General features: G+C 36.8%; 2 protein-coding genes and 1 long non-coding RNA gene across 10 annotated transcripts in view; 1 reads left to right on the top strand and 2 right to left on the bottom strand.

Annotated features, from left to right (window-relative positions):
* LOC135113177 (stress-induced-phosphoprotein 1-like) overlaps positions 1-913 on the bottom strand; it is a 25,216-nt gene extending 24,303 nt beyond the window's left edge. For both annotated transcript variants that reach the window (XM_064028280.1, XM_064028279.1), the window contains exon 1: positions 758-913. In XM_064028280.1, coding sequence (XP_063884350.1) covers positions 758-778 — 21 coding nt within the window. In that variant the 5' untranslated portion in view covers positions 779-913. The remainder of the gene's footprint in view (positions 1-757) is intronic.
* Positions 914-1,259: 346 nt separating this feature from the next.
* LOC135113179 (uncharacterized) lies at positions 1,260-2,944 on the top strand. The gene is made up of 2 exons (XR_010274738.1): positions 1,260-1,930; positions 2,267-2,944. It is a non-coding gene; the product is annotated as an uncharacterized LOC135113179 (long non-coding RNA).
* A 1,189-nt stretch (positions 2,945-4,133) lies between these two features.
* LOC135113178 (GATOR complex protein Iml1-like) overlaps positions 4,134-22,415 on the bottom strand; it is an 81,721-nt gene continuing 63,439 nt past the window's right edge. For 4 of the 7 annotated variants that reach the window (XM_064028283.1, XM_064028286.1, XM_064028281.1 and 1 more), the window contains 3 exons: positions 20,839-21,036; positions 13,574-13,666; positions 4,134-7,711 (listed from right to left, as the gene is read on the bottom strand). In XM_064028283.1, coding sequence (XP_063884353.1) covers positions 7,502-7,711; positions 13,574-13,666; positions 20,839-21,036 — 501 coding nt within the window. In that variant the 3' untranslated portion in view covers positions 4,134-7,501. Of the gene's footprint in view, positions 7,712-13,573; positions 13,740-17,923; positions 18,804-20,838; positions 21,037-22,415 lie in introns of those variants that run through there. The other 3 variants (XM_064028285.1, XM_064028288.1, XM_064028287.1) reach the window with 3 other exon arrangements.

A 22,415-nucleotide genomic window follows, 5' to 3' on the forward strand; every position in this document is an offset into this window, starting at 1 on the left:
CCAAGCACCACCTGACAACCACACCACACACAACAACCTCTAAGCCACACACACTTCACAGGTATTTCAGTTACTCTCTAAGGCTGCATTATCAAGTGTGCTGCCTCATGTGACCTGGCTGTACTGGTAACACTCAACACACCAAGCACCACCTGCCATCACCACGCATCACAACCCTTTCACTGAATATCTTAATAATCATTGACAATAATGTGGAAAACCTAGATATCAGTTTGGATCTATAATTCTTAGTTCACCAATAAATGTCAGTTTTATTTTATTTTATTTGTGGGAGGGAGTGAATCAGAGTCCACCTCTGTCACACACGTAAATAAAATTATTTTCATTTAAGGGACAGCTTAAGTTTGGGTTAATTCAGTTCATTAATTTCACAACTGATTCCTTCACTTTGTTGATCATATGAAAAGCACGTTTGGCATAGAATTTCACCATAAGTAGTCTGCAAATTGTATTGCTTATTCACAAAATAAACTTTCAAACATTTGGTTGAACTCGGTGAGAGAAAAACAGCACACACACAAACACGCGCGAACACAAACAGATAAATACAACTCTGTAGATACACACACACACACACGTACACCGATACACACAGATAAATACAACTAGGCGCGCGCGCACGCACACACACACACACATGCACACCGCACGCACGTACACTCAAACAGTCACGTTGCCTCCCACACACACATTTATCTCCATCCCCCAAGCTGGTGGGAGGCCCAGCACACAGTACCTTGGCGGCGTTGTCAGTCATGTCTGGGGCGGCGTGGCTCTCGACTTGGCTCTGGCTCAGTTACTAGTGCTGGGTGAGGCGAGGCTGCCGCGTGCTGCTGCTCACAAGGAAGGCTCTCGAAACACAACAACAACTAGAGACCGCGGGACGCACCTCACCCATATTTTCCTATTAACACTTCTTCTCGATAATTAGTTCATTCTCTATACATAATTCGTATCATTAAAAAGTGCAAATATTTATTCATCGAAATTATGTATATCTTGTCTATATGGACTTGTATAATTTACATGTCCATTAAAATATTTTTGTCTACAAATCCTCATCTCTACACACATGTATACATAAGTCTCTATATATAATTCGTAACTTACAAATTTGGTATTTGAGTATTCTATACAGAAATGTTTATTACGAATACATGGAATTCATCTTTTCATAAATAAAAGTAAATAAAAGTAAATAAGTAATATATCTTAAAAATCTAGTTATTTCTTAAGAATCTCCATGCGTAATTGATCTATAAAAATTCCACATATAACAATTTTCCAGATATTTCTTCATAAATTCCATTTCTAGAAGTTTCCAGTGCATTTCTTCCAAACTCTTGGTTATTTATTTCAACGTTCTTCTTTTCTAAAATGAAATGACTTGAATCAAATTAGTTACATCCACTTGTAAAGAGAGACGAAGAAAGAAAGAAAGAAAGAAAGAAAACACTACAGAGATCGCTGGCATATACCTATTTCTATTCAATCTCCAGAAATTTCTAGACACAATCTCCTGAAAATTCTGTACACCTTTCATCTGACAGTCAGAGTGTGCAATGCCTAGGGGAATAGACGCATGCACTCCCTCAGCAGACAAAGATGACTTGATAAATCTGTGGTGTATGAAAGCCTGCCTTCAGAATATCCTGTCCACCATAAACAGATAAAAGAGACGCTTAAATGCTTTGATGAAGAGAAAAACGATGAAATGAGGAAATTATTTAACCCTAGATGAGTATTCCTGTGCCAGTTGGAAACACACACTTGCGCATTTTTTTTATTTTCGCGCGCAGTTTCCACAGAAATGGGTATTTTACAACTTTTGTTGGTTATACCCACAATGCAACACATGCGCTCATAGGGTAAGGGTGTGCGGCAATGCTCCCATAGATTTCTGACTGTGGTAAGTAGTTGTGTATCCAATTGGCACAGGTATACCTAAATAATTTTTTGGATTAAAAAAAAAAAAAATGTGTGAAGGAAAGTTGTCATATCTTTTGTTGTGTTAGATGATTTGGCGTGAATTTTCTGAGTGTTACTTTGAATAAAATTTGTTGCACAGTAGACATGACCCATATACTAAAGCTAGTTTTATACATTATCTACGTTTGTTTATTTATTTATTTATTTACTTATTTATTTATCTATTTATTTATTTATTTTTTATTTATTTATTTATATTTATTTATTTATTTATTTTATTTTATATTTATTTATTTATTTTTTATTTTTTTTGTAGGTTTGAGTCATGGCCTCAAAACGAACGAGACCAATTTCTGAGGATGACATATGTCAGATACTGAATTCCAGTGTGATGTCTCTGTCACCAGACATCACACTGAAATCAATCATTGATGGCGGGAACCCCTCAGTGAACGTCTATCGCGATGTCCCCTCTCTCCCTCCATCCCGTGGCCGTAAAACTCAACGGTGGCCAGTCTATCTATTCTATGGAATCCTAAATATTGCTGTCATGAATGCTTTCATTGTGTAGACAACTACAAGGGATCAAAGTGCGACACACTTTTATGCATACACTGGGCGGGGAACTGGTGAGGCCATGGGATGAGGTGAGGCTTTGTCAGAAGGGCATGAAATTGTCAGTCACCTCATCCATAAGATCTTGTCTCAACATCACCCATGATACGTCTATGGTTCGCGCAGCTGCATATGGTCCCCACGACAAAAGGAAGTGCAGTTTCTGCCCTTGGAAGACAGCTAGACAGACGAGGAGTCTGCTCCCAATGTGAGGCCCGCGTGTCCCAACCATTCAGATGTCCTATGCTTCGAATGCCAAGAATAACTAGGAACTCAGTCATATTTTTATTTTATTTTATTATAAAACATTGCTAACAGTAGTCCAGAATACTAATTTTTGTACCACAGTACCATTTAGAATCAATAAAATATGATTTTATATTTTATTTTTTTTTTCCTACAGTGATTCCAATTAGCACTCGTTTAAAATCACCCATTTTGATTCATTCCAGGCACCATGATTGCTTTGCAGCAAAGGTTTGGTAGGCAGAATATGGCATCCATCATCATGCTAGTTTACTTTAGTAACATTTTTTTTTTCTTAATTTCATTTTTTTTTTTAATGCCAGCAAATCACAGAACATTATTTTTTAGGGAAAAAAAAATTAAATGGACTCAGAGTCAGATTTTCAATTTCTTTTTATTACAAAAAACTCGCTAGTAGTAGTAAGGAATATTTATTTTTGTACCTGACTACCATTTAGCATCAATAAAGCATGTCTTTATATTTTATTTTTATTTTTTTCCTACAGTGATTCCAATTGGCACACGTTTACCCAAATTGTAAAAATTTGGATGTATACCTTTCTAGAGTTAAAGATGTTTTTGGCACGTGTTTCTTTAAGTAGTTGGATATTGGGTCAGAAAGAGAGAGAGAGAGAGAGAGAGAGAGAGAGAGAGAGAGAGAGAGAGAGAGAGAGAGAGAGAGAGAGAGAGAGAGAGAGAGAGAGAGAGAGAGAGAGAGAGAGAGAGAGAGAGAGAGAGAGAGTATTAATAGCACATAAAGGTGATGTAATGGAGGTTGAACTGTTCTCACTCTCTCTCTCAAATATTCTCAGTCAATCAACTCTCAATTATTCCCAATCTCTCTCTCTCTCTCTCTCTCTCAAATATAATCAATCAGTTTTCTCTCTTTCTACACACACACACACACAAAACCACCATTTTCTTCTTTTCCTCAGTGTAAGAGAGGGTCTGGCCAAGGACTACACAAAAAGTAAAAAAAAACCCACTGAACATGCCAGTCCCTAAGGAAAGAGTGAGCTAAATAGACTACCCAAAATGAGAGAAGTGTCTTGAAACCTTCCTTGTGACAGAGTTCAAGTCACAGGCAGGGAGAAATACTGAAGCAGACCACACCAGGGAAGGAGTTCCAGAGTTTACTGGTAAAGGGGATGAAAGACTGAATACTGCTTTAGAGTTTACTGGTAAAGGGGATAAAAGACTGAATACTGCTTTACTCTTGCATTAGGGAGGGGGATAATAGGAATGAGAGAAAGTAGAAAGTGTTGTGCAGTGAGGCTGTGGGAGGATGGGTCTTGGAATAAAGGAAATAATACCACTTTGCAGACATCAACACTGTAATATATTATAAAAAATAGCTCATCATCATTATTAGCATCAAAACACCTGTCATGTATCACAGCACTCCTTATTTAACTAGGAAACGTGCTCAAAATCAACTATATATATACCTGAATAGAGCAGCAAGTGTGTATGTGCACGAATATATATATATATATATATATATATATATATATATATATATATATATATATATATATATATATATATATATATATATATATATATATATATATATATATATATATATATATATATATATATATATATATATATATATATATATATATATATATATAATATATATGAGATGGAGAAGAATAAGAAGAAAATACAAATGTACAATAATCTAAGCATTATTGTACAAATATATTGATCCTGTATACAAATTAATCTGCTAAACTTCCATGCTAAAAAAAAAAAAAAGAGAGAGAGAGAAAGAGAAAGAAAAAAAAAGTACAATAATTCAAGTGTTATTGTACAAACACAATTTTTGCATAGATATTAATCTGTTTATCTTTCATACAAAAAAAAAAAAAAAAAAAAAAGGCACAATAATCTCAGCAGTATTGTATGAGCATATGGATTCTGTATACAAGTGAATCTTCCATAGTTGATGATAAAAGAAAAAAGTACAATAATCTTGGCTTTACTGCATGAACATATGGATTCCATAAGTAAATTAATCTGACCTTCCATTATTGCTTGGAAAAACAAATACATAGAAAAAAATAAATAAAATTAAATAAATAAATAATAAATGAATAAATAAAATAAAATAAAACAGAGTACAATAATTCCTAAGGATCACATATGATAAAGTAAACACAGGAGGTACAACATAGACAGAAAAAATAATAACAATACACACAGGTCTAAATGTACTGGCAGTAAGAGTATACACCTTTCCTTCATCTCAAATTCAAAGGATAATTTTTTACTTAGACTACTAATACAAAAAACTAGATAAGAAATACATGTAAATAATAAATGTAATAGCTAATATTTGTTTAACACTTAATTGTATGTTTTAGAAAAGAAATTGTAAAAAGGTTCTTAGCATACTGACTGAAAGGAAAAAAGAAACAAGAAAACAAAAAAGGAGAAAAGGAGAGAAAGAAAGAAAAATAGGAAGAAAAGAAACAAAAGAAAGAAAAGCAGGAAAAGAAAATATAAAGAAAAGGGAGGAAAACAAGAGAGAAAAAAGGGAAGAAAAGGAAAGAAGGAAAGGGAAAGAGAAAAGGAAGAAAGAAAACAAAAAGAAAAAAATGAAGAAAGGAAAATTGATAGCGGGAGGAAGAAAAAGAAAGAAAAGAGGGAAAGAAAGAATAAGAGAAAAAGAAAAAGGAAAAGGAAGAAAATAGCAAAGAAAGAACAGGAAAGGAAAATAGAGAGGAAGGAAGGAAGTAAAAGAAAGAATAGGGAGGAAAAAAGATGAAAAATAAAGGAAAAAAGAAAGAGAAAAATTAAGGAAAAAAATAGAAAAAGAAAAAAAAAGAAAGAATAGCAAAGAAAGAACAGGAAAGGAAAATAGAGAGGAAGGAAGGAAGTAAAAGAAAGAATAGGGAGGAAAAAAGGTGAAAAATAAAGGAAAAAGAAAGAGAAAAATTAAGGAAAAAAATAGAAAAAGAAAAAAAGAAAGAAAGAAAAATAAAGAAAAAAGAAAAAATCAATGCTATTCTCAAACGGCTATCATCATCATCAGCATTTTTCCAATAGATAAGCACACACACACACACACACACACACACACACACACACACACACACACCATATACTCAACACACTGACACCCTTATACACACTACATTGAGCAGCAAAATATATATATATATATATATATATATATATATATATATATATATATATATATATATATATATATATATATATATATATATATATATATAACACTATAGAAAGAATATACATAGCTTTTGTATTGTGTTATGTATGACTGAATTAAGATTGTTTTCTTACTTTTATTTTTTTACTTGAATAGAGTATCACTGTTCTGTCATCATCATCATCATCATTATCTTCTTTCACTTCTTCCTTATCATCACTACCATCATCATCATCATCATCATCATAATCACCATGATCATCATCATCTTTCTCTTTCTTTTCATTCTTATTCTCTTTCCCCTTGTTATATTCTTTCTCTTCTTCCTTATCTTCTTTCTTTTCTTCATTATCATTTTCTTTCTCTTCCTCCTCCTGTTCATCATCAATCTCTTCCTCCTCCTTCTCATCATCATCTTCCTTCCCTGTATTCCTCTTCCTTCTCATCATCATCTTCCTTCTCTGTCTTCCTCTTCCTCCTCCTTGCCATTGTAATTTTCCCTCATCTTCCTCCTCCTCCTCCTCCTCCTACTCCTTATCTTCTTCCTCTTCCTATCAACCCATACTTCCTCCTATTAACATCTTGCCATAGGACACACAAACCTCATCACACAATCTCTAAGCCAACCACCACACCCACACTCCAGGGCCTGTATTCAGAAACGCTCTGCTCTCTCACCACGACTATTATCCAGGGCCACAGAGATGATAGGCCTGGTTCTCAAGACTTTCTCCAGTTGACAGTGTAGAAATCTTGTTAATTTGTTACTAGGACCATAGAAACACCCTTGAAAACCCATGTCACTTCACCATGACTATTTTTAAAGGCCACAGAGATGATAAGCCAGGTTTTCAAGACCATTTCTCCCATTAATAATGTAATCTTGTTATTCTGTCTCTAGAACCATAGAAACACCTTGGAAACCTGTGTCACTTCACTATGACTATTTTCCAACACTACAGAGATGATTTGCTGGGTTCTCAAGAGTGTTTCTCCTGTTAACAATGTAGAAATCTTGTTATTTTGTCACTAGAAACATAGAAACACCCTTGAAAACCCATGTCACCTCAACTAACTACAGCCTTTTGAAAGTAGTGGAGGTTCTCAAGAGTGTTTCTCCAGTTAATAACAGAAATCTCCTTGATCTGTCACTAGAATCATAGAAACACCCTTGAAAACCTGTGGCACTTTAACAAATTAGAACCTATTCATAGTAGGGCTTCTCAGGAGTGTTTATCCAGTTAACAACATAGAAATCTTCTTAATCTGTCACTAGAACCATAAAAACATCCTTGAAAACTCATGTCACTACAACAAACTAGAGCCTTTTGATAGGAGAGGGGCTTCTCAAGAGTGTTTCTCATGCTAAAAACATAAAAATCTCATTATTCTGTCACTGGAACTGTAGAAACACCCTTGAAAACCCGTGGCATTTCAACTAACTAGAGCCTCTTGAAACTAGCAGAGGTGCAGCGTGGAAGTGTTTCAAAATACAACCCTGCACTCCTAAGGCTCATTCATCAGTTCATCTGTGGGGGAGGTTGGGGCGAGGAGGGGGAGGTGTGAGTCCCAGAAATCCCTGAGTCTGTTCCGGTCGTTGGCGCAAAAGAGGCGGAAGTCATGCAGCATCTTCTCAGCAAGCACCTCATCGCCAGAGATCTGAGGCACCTTCCACCGCCTGGTCATCATATAGTTGAAGGTCCACAGGAAGCCGGGCTGAGGGTGGCAGAGGTGTGAGGTGAGGGAGGGAATGATGTGTGAAGGGAGGGAGGGACGAGTGGTGTGTGAAGGGAGGGAAGGAAAGGAAAGAAATTGTTCTTACTCAAAAAGAGATTATATACAAGTGTTTCAGTGTGTGTGTGTGTGTGTGTGTATATATATATATATATATATATATATATATATATATATATATATATATATATATATATATATATATATATATATATATATAAAGGTTGTATGTATATAACTGAGATAGATAGAGGCAATAAAAGAAACTAAGTTGTCTCACTCAAAAAATTCTATATATAAACAAAATTTAAATGTATGTGCATAACTGTAGAACTAAATAAAAATTATAAATAAATATATGTATATAGAAGCAGAGAAAGAGTTTCCTCACAAAAAAAAGTTATATACAAAAGAGTTTCAGGGGTAAAAAAAAGTTGTATGTGTATACATAATTGTACTATGAAACAAATGAGAGAGAGAGAGAGAGAGAGAGAGAGAGAGAGAGAGAGAGAGAGAGAGAGAGAGAGAGAGAGAGAGAGAGAGAGAGAGAGAGAGAGAGAGAGAGAGAGAGAGAGAGAGAGAGAGAGAGAGAGAGAGAGAGAGAGAGAGAGAGAGAGAGAGAGAGAGAGAGAGAGAGTGCATATGCAACTGAAATCAACAAAAGAAAAATAAATAAAAGTAAAGGTTAAATTGAAGTCAGAAGTCAAAGAAAAAAACAAATCACCTCTTAAAAAAAAAAAAAAATCTAGAGCAGCATACCAGCACAGCAAAACACAGCACAGCCAGGCCCAGCACAGCAAGGCCCAGTATAACCAGCAGACACAAGAAGCACCATGCAGGATTATCAGATTAGAGGCAAGCACACCAACAGGTACCTCAACCTAACCTCACCAAACTTAACCTAACAAGCACTGCAACCTAACCTAACTTAAAAGGCACTTCAAACTAACCTAACCTAACAATCACCTCAGCCTAACCTAATCTTATCTCACCTCACAAAACTTAACCTAACCTAACAGGCACCTCAACCTAACCTAACAAGCACCTCAACCTAACCTAATTTCACCTCACCAAACCTAACAAGCACTGCAACCTAGTCTAACCAAACCCAGCCTCACCTAACAAGCACTCAACCTAACCAAACCAAGGCTAACCTACACATTCTTTCCTTCTCTCAAACTTTCCTTCATTTCATCTATACATTCAGCAATAGTGTGTCTTTCTATCTACACATACACTGACTGATCTACCTTTACCATAATACTTTTTTGTCTATCTATATTCACAAGTTCAGCTCCAAAACCAGTCTAACTTTCCTTCTTCTGTCACTCTATATAAATCAGCTATAAAGTTAGTATATACTGTATCTATCTATGCATATAATGATCTATTCTTTATGTAATATTTCTCTTTTCTCTATTTCTTATCTATATGTTCAACAATAAAACTACTACACTTGTTCTATCTATACATTTACTTACCCTTCACATCATGGCAAGTAGACACAACAGGGATAATGATACAAACCTTCCTTACCATATCCCAATCAATCTATATACCTAATGCCTCTTTTCAATCTCTCCCTCTCCCATCCATCTATCTATACCTAATACCTCTTCTCAAACCCTCCCCTTTATGATCTTCAACAAGGCTACAGAACACAATATCATGGAATTCAAACTGAGGAGGAACCGTACCTGAACTCCTTAACTCATCGCTCACACGTATATCCTGAGAAACAGTATGTGCTCTGAATGTGGGAGAGAAGTGTGTGTGTGTGTGTGTGTGTGTGTGTGTGTGTGTGAAAGTGTGGAATGGTGAAGTGATGTACAGGTGAAAAGAGAGACTGTGTAGGTGTGTGTGTGTGTGTGTGGGTACTGAAAGAAAGGAAGTGTTGTGTGAAAAAAGTTGTGGAGAGGTGAGGTGAGAAGAGAGAGATAGTGTTGTGTGAAAATGGGTCAATTGTGGAGAGGTGGTATTCCTTTGGTCACCTGAAGAGAATGTGCAGGAGTGTGAAGTGAGAAGGAAGGACAGAATTGTGAAAGGATGTGGAAGAGGAAGAAAGACAGTAAGAGAGATGAGAAGAGTCAGTGTGCTGAGAGAAAGAGATATGAAAGAGTGTCAAAGGATGAGAAAGAGAAAGAAAGGCAATGTTTGAAATGAGAAGAGAGACAGTAAGTTAAAGGAGAGAGATATGAAAAGTATGAAAAGATGAGAGAGTGAAAGAAAGACAATGAATGAGATGGGAAGAGAGACACTGTGTGCTAAAAAAAAGATACGAAACAGGATGAGGGATGAGAAGAAAGAAAGTGTGCTAGAAGAGATAAATATGAAAGCAAGTGAGAAACAAGAGAGGGAGTGTGTATAGACAGCAAAATAAACAACAAACAGGCAAACAAGCAGACAGACACACCCAGCACTGAAACACAAGCAGACAAGCACATTCTGACCACAAGCAACACAAGCACTCACACCACCAGAAGCACCACCAGCCAAGCAACACAAAACACACAACTTACCTCTTAGACTCAACACATGACAGAGATCACACCTGCCCGCAACACCTCTCCTACTTAACACACCTGCACAGCGATACCAACCAGGGGAAGGATCTCTACTAATATACACCTTATGGAACATTATTACCAACATGAGGAAAGACCTTCAGAGTTCCTATTTCCAAAACAACTCTCATCCTCCAGTCTGTCATTCACTCCAGTCATTTCATACTGTTTTACTGCCCTGTTGTAATGTATACTAAGCCTGGCTCTTTACTGGTAGTTGGTGTAGGGGTGTTAAGTTAATAATAAGTGAAGTAATAAAACATAAGAGTTATATATTGCGATTATTTACAAGGGTTTATTTTATTTATTTTTAGGGTGTTTGTGAGTGTTGTTATTTTTTGTGAAGTTTTTAGTATCTGTGGTGTAAAATGTTATTGTTATTGTCATTCTATAACAGCTTGACATCTCCAGCAAAGGGAAATAGTTAAGACAAGACATTGATCTCCTGAAGAGAGGAGGTAAAAAAAAAAAAAAAATAAATAAATAAAAAAATAATAATAAATAAAAAAAATATAAATAAATAAAGAAAAAATATAAAAATAATACACAAAAATAAGCAAATAAATAAATAAATAAATAAATAAATAAATAAATAATATCTATAAATAAAATTAATAACTAAATAAATAAAATAAAGAAAGAAATGCACAATTTATCCATTTATTTAGTTTTTCTTTAATGATTTTGCATGTGAAGAAGACTGGCCAAGAAAATTAAAATATGAAATAAACTAAAAACAAAACAAAAATAAATAAATAAATAAAAACAAATAAAACCACTCTTCTGGAAAGTGTTTCCCTTTTCACCCACACCTACAGTTTTTCTGACACTCCTTTTTTTATACTACAATCTCTTGAACAGCTCCTTTCACACATCTTCTGGACTAGCACCCCAGCAGGTCTTTTATTTTTCACTCTTTTTGTTGCTTTAGGCCAGTATCCCTCTTACATAAAAAGATAAATAAATAAATAAATAAATAAATAAATGAATAAAAATTTCTGTGGCTTAGGGTCCATTCCACACTCTTGGTAAGCTATCCAAACAAAACACTCCTCTTATTTGTTTGGGAACTTACCAACATGGGAAGGATTTTGGTTATCTTACAAAAAGACAGTGGAGTTGGCTGTATTGCCTTAGCAGTTCCAATTTTTTGTATGCTCCAAAACAAAAAGCAGCAACAAAAGTTGACTGCGGAACCTGAACATGGCTGGATTACTTTTGTTGGTTGGCTAGCAAACAAAAAAGGGTGACTGGAGTTGGCCCTGCTGCTTTACCAGTTCCAATTTTTTGTAGACTTCCAAACGAAAAGCAGTGGCCAAAGTTGATTATGGAACCTGGACAAGGCTGTCTTTTGTTGGTTAGCTAGCAAAAAGGGTAACTGTAGAATTGGCCCTTAGAGAAAACACAATTAACTTCCCAATCTCTCTTTCTCTCTTCCTTTCTGTCTCCAAACAAACAATTTCTCACAGTGGTCTGAATATTAAGGGCCGACTGCACAAGCTAAAAAGTGAACTGGAGATGTCAACCTGATATACAGACAGACTGGCTTTGGTTATCACTACTGTTACTGTCATCTCTACCATCATTCACTACCTGACATGGCTAAGAGTGAATGCCGTGCATGTCAGTGTGCAGTGCTAAGTCTGGGCTTAGTGTGGGATTGCTGGCCTTTTATAGATAGATAACATGGATAGATTATATTATTATTATTATTATTATTATTATTATTATCATTATTATTATTGTCACCATCACTATCATTAAAGCATAGGGGATACTGAGCCCTTGTCGACATATATAAGAGAGGTTACATAGAGTCTGCTGCTCATATATACAAGAGGTTATAGAGCCTCTGTCCACACATATAAGAAAGGTTGTGTAGAGTTCTCTGTCCATATACATATAAGAGGATATAGAGCCCTTGCATACATAATATGACAGGTTATAGAGCCCTTATCCACATATATGAGAAGTTACAGAGACCCTGTTCACATACTCACATATAGGAAGTTACCGAGCCTACAGTATATCTTAGAGGTTATACAGAGTCCTCTATCCTCCTATACAAGAGGTTATAGAGCCCTTGTGCTCACATAGAGTCCCTGATGACACATATCCCCCACCAACCCCCCTCAACCTCTCTGACTCACAGCATAATGCAAGAAAGGAACATAATGCAATATAGTGAAGGGCATAGCTGACAGTACATCAGGAAACGCAAGTCAAGGTATTGTTCTGTTGCCCTGTGCTTGCAACTCTGGCCTCTGTGCAGCAAGATCACCAGGAGGGCATGGTGGGGAGGAGCTTACAGTGCAGTCTATGCTTCTCAGGGGCAGAACCGAGGAGTGGGGTGGAATGGTGGTGGTGGTGGTGGTGGTGGTGGTGATAGAGAGAGGGACAGGGAGAGGGATAAGAGAGAGAGGATAAGAGAGAGAGAGAGAGAGAGAGAGAGAGAGATGAGAGAGAGAGAGAGAGAGAGAGAGAGAGAGAGAGAGAGAGAGAGAGAGAGAGAGAGAGAGAGAGAGAGAGAGAGAGAGAGAGAGAGAGAGAGAGAGAGAGAGAGAGAGAGAGAGAGACCAAACAATAAACATGAAGAAATTAAAGCAAAACAACAGAAAAAAAGAGAAATACAAAAATGAACAATAAACCAACTGAAGGAGCAAAAGAACAAGACTAACCAAGAAACACTGAAAGAAATAGAGAAAAAGACAAAGAAAAAAAACAAGAAAAAAACACAAGATATAAGAGAACAAAATGCAGAAAAATCATATAAAAATCAAATAGAAAACAGAAAGATACAATGAAAAAACAAGAAAATTTGAAAACATGAGATAAATAAAAGTCAAGTAGAAAAACAAATATAAAGAAAAAAAACAAGAAAACATGAAAAGCAAAAGATATAAGGCCACAAAATATAGTCAGACAAAAAAAGTTAAGTAGGAAAACAGATAAAAAAAAACAGGAAAAATAAAACAAAACATGAAACAAACCATGAAACTTAAAAAAAAAAAAGATATATAAGAAGTAAGACCACAAATTGCAGTCACACACAAAAAAAAGTTAAATAAATAAATAAGCAAGTAAGTAGGTAGAAAAGGACCAATAACAACAACAAGAGCAATAGCAACAAGAGCAGCAGCAAGAACAAGTCAGGAACAAGAGAAGAAACAGAAGATAAAAAAAAGAAGAAGAGCCACGGGGCAGACACTCCAACAAGTAAGTAAATAACTGTCACCCGCCCTTGAGTCAGTCCCCCTCCGCAACACAGCACACTACAAACCTGGTGCTCGCTGATTTCGTGGGAATACAAGTCAGCGATCAAACGGTGGAAATACTCGACATGTGGACTGGACACTCCATAGAGCATGTCAGCCTAAGGGAGGAGGAGCCAGAAACAAGCGAGGTGCCTTTGTTATCTCTGCTCTGGCTGGTGGTGGGCTGGGTGGCTGGGTTGGTTGGGTTGGGTTGGAGGACAAAGAAAGGATGTGAGGGAGAGATGAGAGGCTGGTAGGATGGGTAACTGGATGGCTGGGTTGGGTGGGTCAGTTGGGTTGGGTTGGGTTAGAGGGTAAAGAAAGGATGTGAGAGAAAGATGAAGGGCTGGGCTGGGCTAGGTGGCTGGGTTGGTTGGGTTGGGTTGGAGGGTAAAGAAAGAATGTGAGGATGAGATGAGAGGCTGGTAGGATGGGTGACTGGATGGCTGGGTTGGGTGGGTTAGTTGGGGTGGGTTGTGTTAGAGTGTAAAGAAAGGATGTGAGGGAGAGATAAGGGGCTGCGTCGGGTTGGGTTAGAGGGTTAAGAAAGGGTGTGAGGGAGAAATGAGAGACTGGTAGGATTGGTGGCTGGCTGGCTAGGTTGGGTTAGAGGGTGAAAAGGATATGAGGGAGAGATGAGAGGCTGGGTAGGCTGGATAGGATTGCCTGTGAATTGGATAAAAGGATAGAAAGAATATGAGAGGAGAAAGTGAGGGGCTGATTTTAGGATAGGATAGGATAGGATAGGATAGGATAGGATTGCTTATGAGTTAGATAAAAGGGTAAAGAGAATGTGAGGGGCTGGGCAGGATAGGCTGAATAAGGATGTGTACTGTCCTGGGTTTTGTGTGGGTTGGATGAGAGAGAGAGAGAGAGAGAGAGAGAGAGAGAGAGAGAGAGAGAGAGAGAGAGAGAGAGAGAGAGAGAGAGAGAGAGGAGAGGAGAGAGAGAGGAGAGAGAGAGAGAGAGAGAGAGAGAGAGAGAGAGAGAGAGAGAGAGAGAGAGAGAGAGAGAGAGAGGAAAAAAAGAAAAAAAAAAAGAAAAAAAGGATAAGGGGTAAAGGTGAAGACAGGTTGTTGGGTAGAATGGGTAGGGTAAGTTATAGGATGGGATGAGTAGGATGAGGAATACAATAATGGGTTGTGTGATGTCTGTTGGCAGTATTAGAGGGTAGAAAAGGATGTGAGGAAAGTTGGGTAGGATGGATAGGATAAGTTATAGGACAGGATGAGTAATTTAAGGTGTAATGCATTGGAATATTTGGTGCTTGTGGGTTGAATTAAAGGGTACAAAAAGGATGTGAGGAGAGGAGATGAGAGGTAGGTTAGGATGAATAGGGTAAGGTTGTATTAAAGGGCAAGGGGGATGTGAAGGATGAGGGGGTAGGGAGGATAAGGTAAGCTGTACTGGGGTGTTTCAGGTTTTTGTGCTATCTCAGGGTAAAGAGGATGTGAGGAGAGAAGGTGATGCCTGGTACAAGGCTGTACTAGAGGGGAGAAGATGTGAGGGATGAGGGGCTGGGTAGGATGAGATGTACTGTACAGGGCTGTCTGATCTGCCAGCTCTGCCTCACCTCCCCAGCCACGCCCAGACTGGCTTCCCTGTAACCTTCTGTATCGCTAGTATATAAAAAAAGAAGCTAACATAAAGTAAAAATTAGTTTAGGGGGAAAAGTAAAATTAGATTAGCAACTGAATATATAATGATGTGCTGGAAATAGCTCTGAGATACACAGTCATGCACAGCACCATGGCACACACATGCGCGCACGCACACACTAGCGCACACACACACACACACACACACACACACACACACACACACACAGCACACGACACACGAATGTACAAGTGTGGTTAGTTGTTAGGGCTGGACGCACCACAAAGCACCACCAAAGAAGCATCATGCCAGTGTATAACCGCATGCATGATCGCCTCACCAAAAAAAGTAAAAAACAAAGATAAACAAATAAATAAACAAAATAAATAAATACAAAAATGAAATAATAATACACTTTTCTTCACCCCAAAAAAATAATAATACATAGAAACTTAATACTCTTTCCTTCTCCACCAAAAACGTACAAAAATACACAGAATCTTCTTCTGACGTGTTCACCAAAATATACACAATGCTCTTTCTCTCCCTCCTCAGTCTTCTAATTAGTTACTCTTTACTTTAATCTAATATACTTTACAAACATCCCTCATCACACACACACACACACACACACACACACACACACACTCAAACAAATACAAAGAAGTAAATATCTCTGTACTAACACTTAATCTCTCTCTCTCTCTCTCTCTCTCTCTCTCTCTCTCTCTCCAGTCTTCTAAATAGTCAATCTTTCCCTTAATCTACTTTCAAAACATCCCTCTCACACACACACACACACATTCAAACACCCCCAATACACAAGAGTTACTATGGCCAGTGAGTGTTACAGAGTGGTTTACTTCAGTATACAGTCTGCCTCATGTACAGACAAAACTGCTGCCCAGGCCTGTGTTGTAAGTGTTGTGGTGTGTGAGATGGAGCATTCTTATTTTTAGTACTATTCTGGAAGACTATGTGATGTGTTTTAATTTATTTTATTTATCAGTCTATCTATTCATTTGTTTATTTAGGTATTTGTTTTAAGCACATTTATCTATCTAGTCTGTAATATAAATAGATGATATTTCTTTTGCAGTTTTTGGTTATCTATCTATTACAGTTTGGTATTCAGAAATATATTTTTTTGCAGTACATCTAATTTAATCTAATTTAATCTATCAGTAATATGCACACATTATTTTTACTGCAGCTCAGTTTATTATCTATTATAGTTTGGTATATAGATAAATTTATTTTGCAATACATTTAGTCTAATCTAATCTATCAGTAATATACAGTTAATTTTTATTGCAATGTGGTTTATTTATCTATTATAGTTTGGTATATAGACATTTTTCTTTTATAGTATATACGTGCATCTATCTATGTAGTCTGTTATGTGGATAGAAGAATTTTTGAATTATACTTATCTATCCATTATGATACATAGATTTTTTTTCCCAGTACAGTCTATCTATCAACTCTGGTATATAGCAGACAGGTAATTTTTTGCATTATATCTATATACCCACTCTGAAAAATAGATTATTTTCTTTCCCAGTACAGTCTATCTATCAACTCTGGTATATATATAGGTACTTTTTTGTTTACATCTACTATCCAGTCTGATTTGTACTTAGATGATTTTTTTCTACATTATATCTATCTACTCACACTGGTATAGAAAGGTTGTGGTTTTTTGCACTATGTATATCTGCAGCGCTACCCAGTCTGCCAAGTAGATGGATAGTTTTCTGCATTGTATCTATCTATCCAGTCTGATACATAAAAAGATAGATAGTTTTCTGCATTGTATCTATCTATCCACACTGGTATGTAGACAGGGGGTGATTTTTTGCATTATGTGCTGGTATATCTACAGTGCTACCCAGTCTGACAAGTAGATGAGTAATTTTCTGCACTACATATATCATTCTTCTCTTGTCCTCCTCCTCCTCCTCTTCTTTTTCTCCTTCCACCTCCTCCTCCTGAATATCTATCTATCCAGGGAAAGGGAATGACACAACAATCCTCATCACATGCACACCAAATCAGCACCTTCACATCATGTCACAGCACACGGCCATTTCAAAACACCTTACACTGTAGTACAAGAATCAGTGAAAAATCATAATTCCCACCCATGAAAAGAATCAGGTATGAGTAAAAACGACACACATGAAGCGTTTTAGTAATTAGATCTTTCAAGGGACAACCAGGAATGTTAATCACTTTTATCAGTCAGTAAGGGAAGGTTCTTATTTTAAATCTTCATTTGTCTCTCCACCATTAGCTAAATTTGAGTTGTACAGTTGAGGACAGAAATACTATTCCCTTTTATCAATGAACAATGGAAAGGCCTTATTTTAGATCTTCATTTGTCTGTCCACCATAAGTTAATATTTAGTTGTACAGAGAAAGCCAAAAATACTTATCCCTTTTATCAATCAACAATGGAGAGGCTTTAATTTGATCTTCATTTGTCTTTCCAACATGCGTTAATATTACAGATGAGCTCAGAAATGTTAACAGTTTCTATCAATCAGTAAAGGACAGTCCTTAATTTAGATGTTCACTTGTCTGTTCACCATAACACATGTTAATATCTTAGTTGCACAGTCAAGGTTAGAATTTAAGTAACCTTCTCTGCAAACTTCAGTGTCTTCAGTGCTCTCTTCATCTGAGGTGCTCTGATCTGCCTGCTTACAAAACCTGGTATAGTAAACTCTCCAGTTACATTGGGGATGCGCTCCTAAAGACACTGCTTAAATAAAAAACAGGTAATAGATCATAATTTTCCCATAAAGAACAATGGTAATCATGGAGGTCAGGTTCCTAGACAGTAAGAAATTTCACCTTCTCATTTGGTTTGTGATAATGAATAGTATTTTGTGAACATCATGAGCACCACAGTTGTATGTCAATTTAATGTGAAAGAGCATGTAGGTACACAGAACATGTTGCCTCAAATAATACACTGTTTTGAAGTGAAAACACACGTATAGATCTCGTGTGAATAGAGAGTTTACTATACATCAGACTTTTACCAGATGAGAGGAATTGGCAGTGAGAAGCACTAAACAGAGGTGGTAAGAATATCATGTTAGGTACTCAGTCTCCACCTTCTCTCACTTCCACTTTCTTTAGCGGGTTTCCCTTAATTTGAGGTGTTTCAATCTGCCTCCTTACAAAACCTAGTTACTCAGATTCTTGGCAGATGAAAAAAATTGGCAGTAAGGAGAAGCACCAGTCAGAGGTGGTGAGAATGTTACTGTGTCTTCACCTTCTTTCACTTCCACTGTCTTTAGATTGTTTCTCTAAGTCTGACGTGCTCCAGTCTACCTCCTTATAAAACCTGGTGCCTCAGACTCTCAGCACTTTCACTTCCACTGTCAAGCATCTTCCCTTAATCTCAAGTCCTCCCATGTGCCTCCTTATAAAACATTGTACCTCAAATTCTCAACTCCTCCTCTCACTTCCACTGTCATGCATGTTTCCTTAATCTCAAGGCTTCTCATCTGCTAACACCTTGCAAAACCTGGCAAGTCAAATTCTTGCAGGTCAGAGGACAAGAATGAAGAGAAGTACTAAAGACAGGGAATGAGCGTGGCATCCTGGGTACTTGTCCTCCAGCACTGACTGTATCCATCCAGCCTGCAGGAGTGTGTGGCAGTATATAACACTCTTACTTCCACCAATATTCCCTCCATGATGCAGTAAATCACCTGAACACACCATAACATTTTATGTGACAAGTATTGCGATAAATAAAAAGCATGCAAAAATTAGCTTGGCTTATTTTTTTTATCTTTCCCATTTTAACACTTCACATTTTGCCATAAAGTTGCCATGCAAAAATACTGAATTGTAAACTTTTTTCTCTTCTGAAAATTAACACTTTTCAGAAATTTAACCACAAATTTAAGTCATGCAAAAATACTGAACTGTTAACCTTTTTCTCATCTCTTCTAAATTAAAACTTTTCAAATATTTGGCCACAATACTAAGCCATGCAGAAATACTGAAATAAACAAACTTCTTTTTTTTTCCTTTCCACCACCCACAATTTAGTACAAACAGCTGAATTAACCAACCTGTCATCTATCTACATATATTTGCAGTTTTTTTCTTTTTTCTTTTATTCTGAACTGATGAAACATACAAACTTTTCTCCTTTCCTTTCTACTTGCTAAAAATTTGACACTGAGAGCTGAATGAACTAGGTTGTCATACACTTTTACTTGAGCTTTCTCTATTTTTTCTTTTACTTTGAGACCTGAATGGTGGACAAGAGTGTGCATTGACTCCTGTCTGGTCTGTCCAGAGAAGAGTGCATGACATTCTGACACCTGCTGTATGAAGGTACAGTCAAATACCTACTGTTCTCTTAACATAAAAAAAAAAAAAAAAGAATAAATAAATAAAAAAAAAAAATAAATAAATGAATAGATAAATAAATAAAAAATAAATAAATAATAAATAATAAATAAATAAATAAATAAAATTAATAATAAAAAATGATCTGGTTGACTCATGCACCAATATTTGCCTGATGAGGCTATGCATAATGATGTGTTACAGATGATACTTTTCCCTTCTTTTAATGTATGAAGAGGAATGTCTAGGGAAAATAAACAAATAAATAAATAAATAAAAAGAATAATAAATAAATAAATAAAGTAAAATAAATGAACACGATAAAACATCTTTATTTTTTTCCTTTATGGGGTTAGATGGCTTATAAGTCTCCTGTGACATTAATTTTTTTCACATCTTACACCAAACACCATCCCCAAGTCTTTCAGTCTTATTTTACTTTTGTCCCGTACAATGACACAGAGTAATAAAAAATAAAGTATCATTATCCTGTGACACTAATCTCTCCCATGTCCTCCCCCACACACCATTCCCAGGTTTTCTTTGATCCTCCCAGTGGTGTCTCCTTTTACTTTTGTTCTGTAGAATGATACAACAGTAAAAAGAAAGTACGAAGTATCATTATCCTGTAACACTCATCCTTTTCCATGTCCTCTTCCACACACCATCCCCAGGTTTTCTTTAATTTCTTCCACATACAATGAGGTGAGAACAATCAGGTGTAGTTACTAATACCAGTCAAGACACTTCTCCAGGTTTGGGATTATATAGGTACTAATGCTTTTGGCTCTTTTCTTTATGGACTGGCAACTTGATAGGCCTTCTTTTTTTCTATTTGTGCATTTGTAGCCCTAAACCAATGCCCCTCTTACAGAGAAAAGATAAAAACAGATAAATAAAAATAAATAAATAGGTAAATAAGTACCTTAATAAATAAATAAAACATAAAAAATTAAATAAATACACAGATCAATAAATAAATACATACCAGACAGTCTTGTGAAAAATAAAATAAATAAATAAAAAGATAAAAATAAATAAGTAAATAAATAAAAATAAATAAATAAATAAACAACTAAAAAATAAGGGTTACTGTACCACCAGGAACACACACAATACATAACACCATCAGGCAAATACAAACCAACACACTACCAATAAAGGTGCAGTTAAATAACAAATAAATAAATAAATAAATAAATAAATAAATAAATAAAATAATAAATAAAATAAAATGAAAAATAAAACAAATAAATAAGTGAATAAGTAAAATAAATAAATAAATAACCAAAAAAAAATCATAAAAACTTACCTGGTTGAGCTGAGAGGAGGAGGAGGTGGAGAAGGTCCTGGGGCGAGTGTTAGGCTCTGGGGTGTAGGGGAGTGCACAGGAGCCGGGGGAGTGGATCATGATGAACATGTTGCCCGTCACGTGGACAAACTGGTTGGGGTCGGTGGTGTGTGTGTCCGTCACATATGGCACAAACCCAAACCTTTCCAAGATTGCCTCCTGTGGTGAGAGGTGAGTGAGAGAGAGAGAGGTGGTGGGAGAATGAGTGAGGGATTAGATTGATTGACTGACTGATTAGTGAAAGAGTTGACAAGAGAATGAGGGGCTAGATTTATTGACTAACTGACTAATTCACTAGTGAGAGTTGACAAGAGAAAAGGAATAAATTGACTGACTGACTGACTGACTGACTGACTGACTGACTGACTGACTGACTAACTGACTGACTGAACAACTGATCGACCAACCGACCGACCAACCGACTGACCGACCAACTGACCCACTGACTGACTGACTGAAAGAGTTGACAAGAGAATGAGGGGCCAGATTTATTGAGTGACTGACTGGCAAAAGAGTTGACAAGAGAGTGAGGTATTAGACTGACTGAATGACTGACTGACTGGTGAAAGAGAAGGATCAAGAGAGTGAGATATTGGTTGACTGATCAACTGACTGACTGAACTGAACATTTTAATACATAACATTTTAATACAGTGTCACAAGGAAGTGAGAAAGAAAAAGAGAGAGAGGGAGGATGAGTTAGATTAAGTGACTGACTGACTGAGAGAGAGAGAGAGAGAGAGAGAGAGAGAGAGAGAGAGAGAGAGAGAGAGAGAGAGAGAGAGAGAGAGAGAGAGAGAGAGAGAGAGAGAGAGAGAGAGAGAGAGAGAGAGAGAGAGAGAGAGAGAGAGAGAGAGAGAGAGAGTAATATAAAGCCACAAAGAGATGGAGAAACAGAGAAGGTGAGAGGTTTGTTGACTGACTATTGGTTGAAGTAAAGTGCAATAATAACAAGGTAGTGCGAAGAGAAAGAGAAGGGAGAGAATATGGGCATTTTTGGCATAATATATTGTCACAACTACAGTTCTCAGCCCCTTTGCAAAGCTGCCACACCTGGACTAGCTTCCCTGAACCACCTCCTATGTGACTGGGGTTGCAGGGCCCAATATGGGTTACAAGGTCCACTTTTGACTCATGCAACCTTCTTAACAACAGTCATGACAGGTCACACTAATGATGTTGCCAGTCTGTTTTACCCACCTACAAACTAAGGAAATACTCTAACAACACTTAACTCCCACAGCTGTGAAAGAATTGACAACCACATCTAAGGAGAAATTATTATAACGAGCATTAACATGCATATGGCTGAGGTATAAAACCCCATTGGACAACTGCCTTCAGTAGCAAATCCTCCCACTGTCCAATGACATGTTATATCTCTTGCCGAGTAGTGTCATTTATTACCTGCTAGACAGCAGGCCTTGTCAGGACCTGAGGGACCAGAGGGAGTAAAGTTCACTACACAGCTATTCACTTACCCCTCTGCAGCTGAGCAGCATCAGTAGCATTTAACACAACAAGCTCACTAACAACAG

This window comes from Scylla paramamosain, chromosome 25 (genome assembly GCF_035594125.1).
Source record: "Scylla paramamosain isolate STU-SP2022 chromosome 25, ASM3559412v1, whole genome shotgun sequence".
NCBI classification, from domain to species: domain Eukaryota; kingdom Metazoa; phylum Arthropoda; class Malacostraca; order Decapoda; family Portunidae; genus Scylla; species Scylla paramamosain.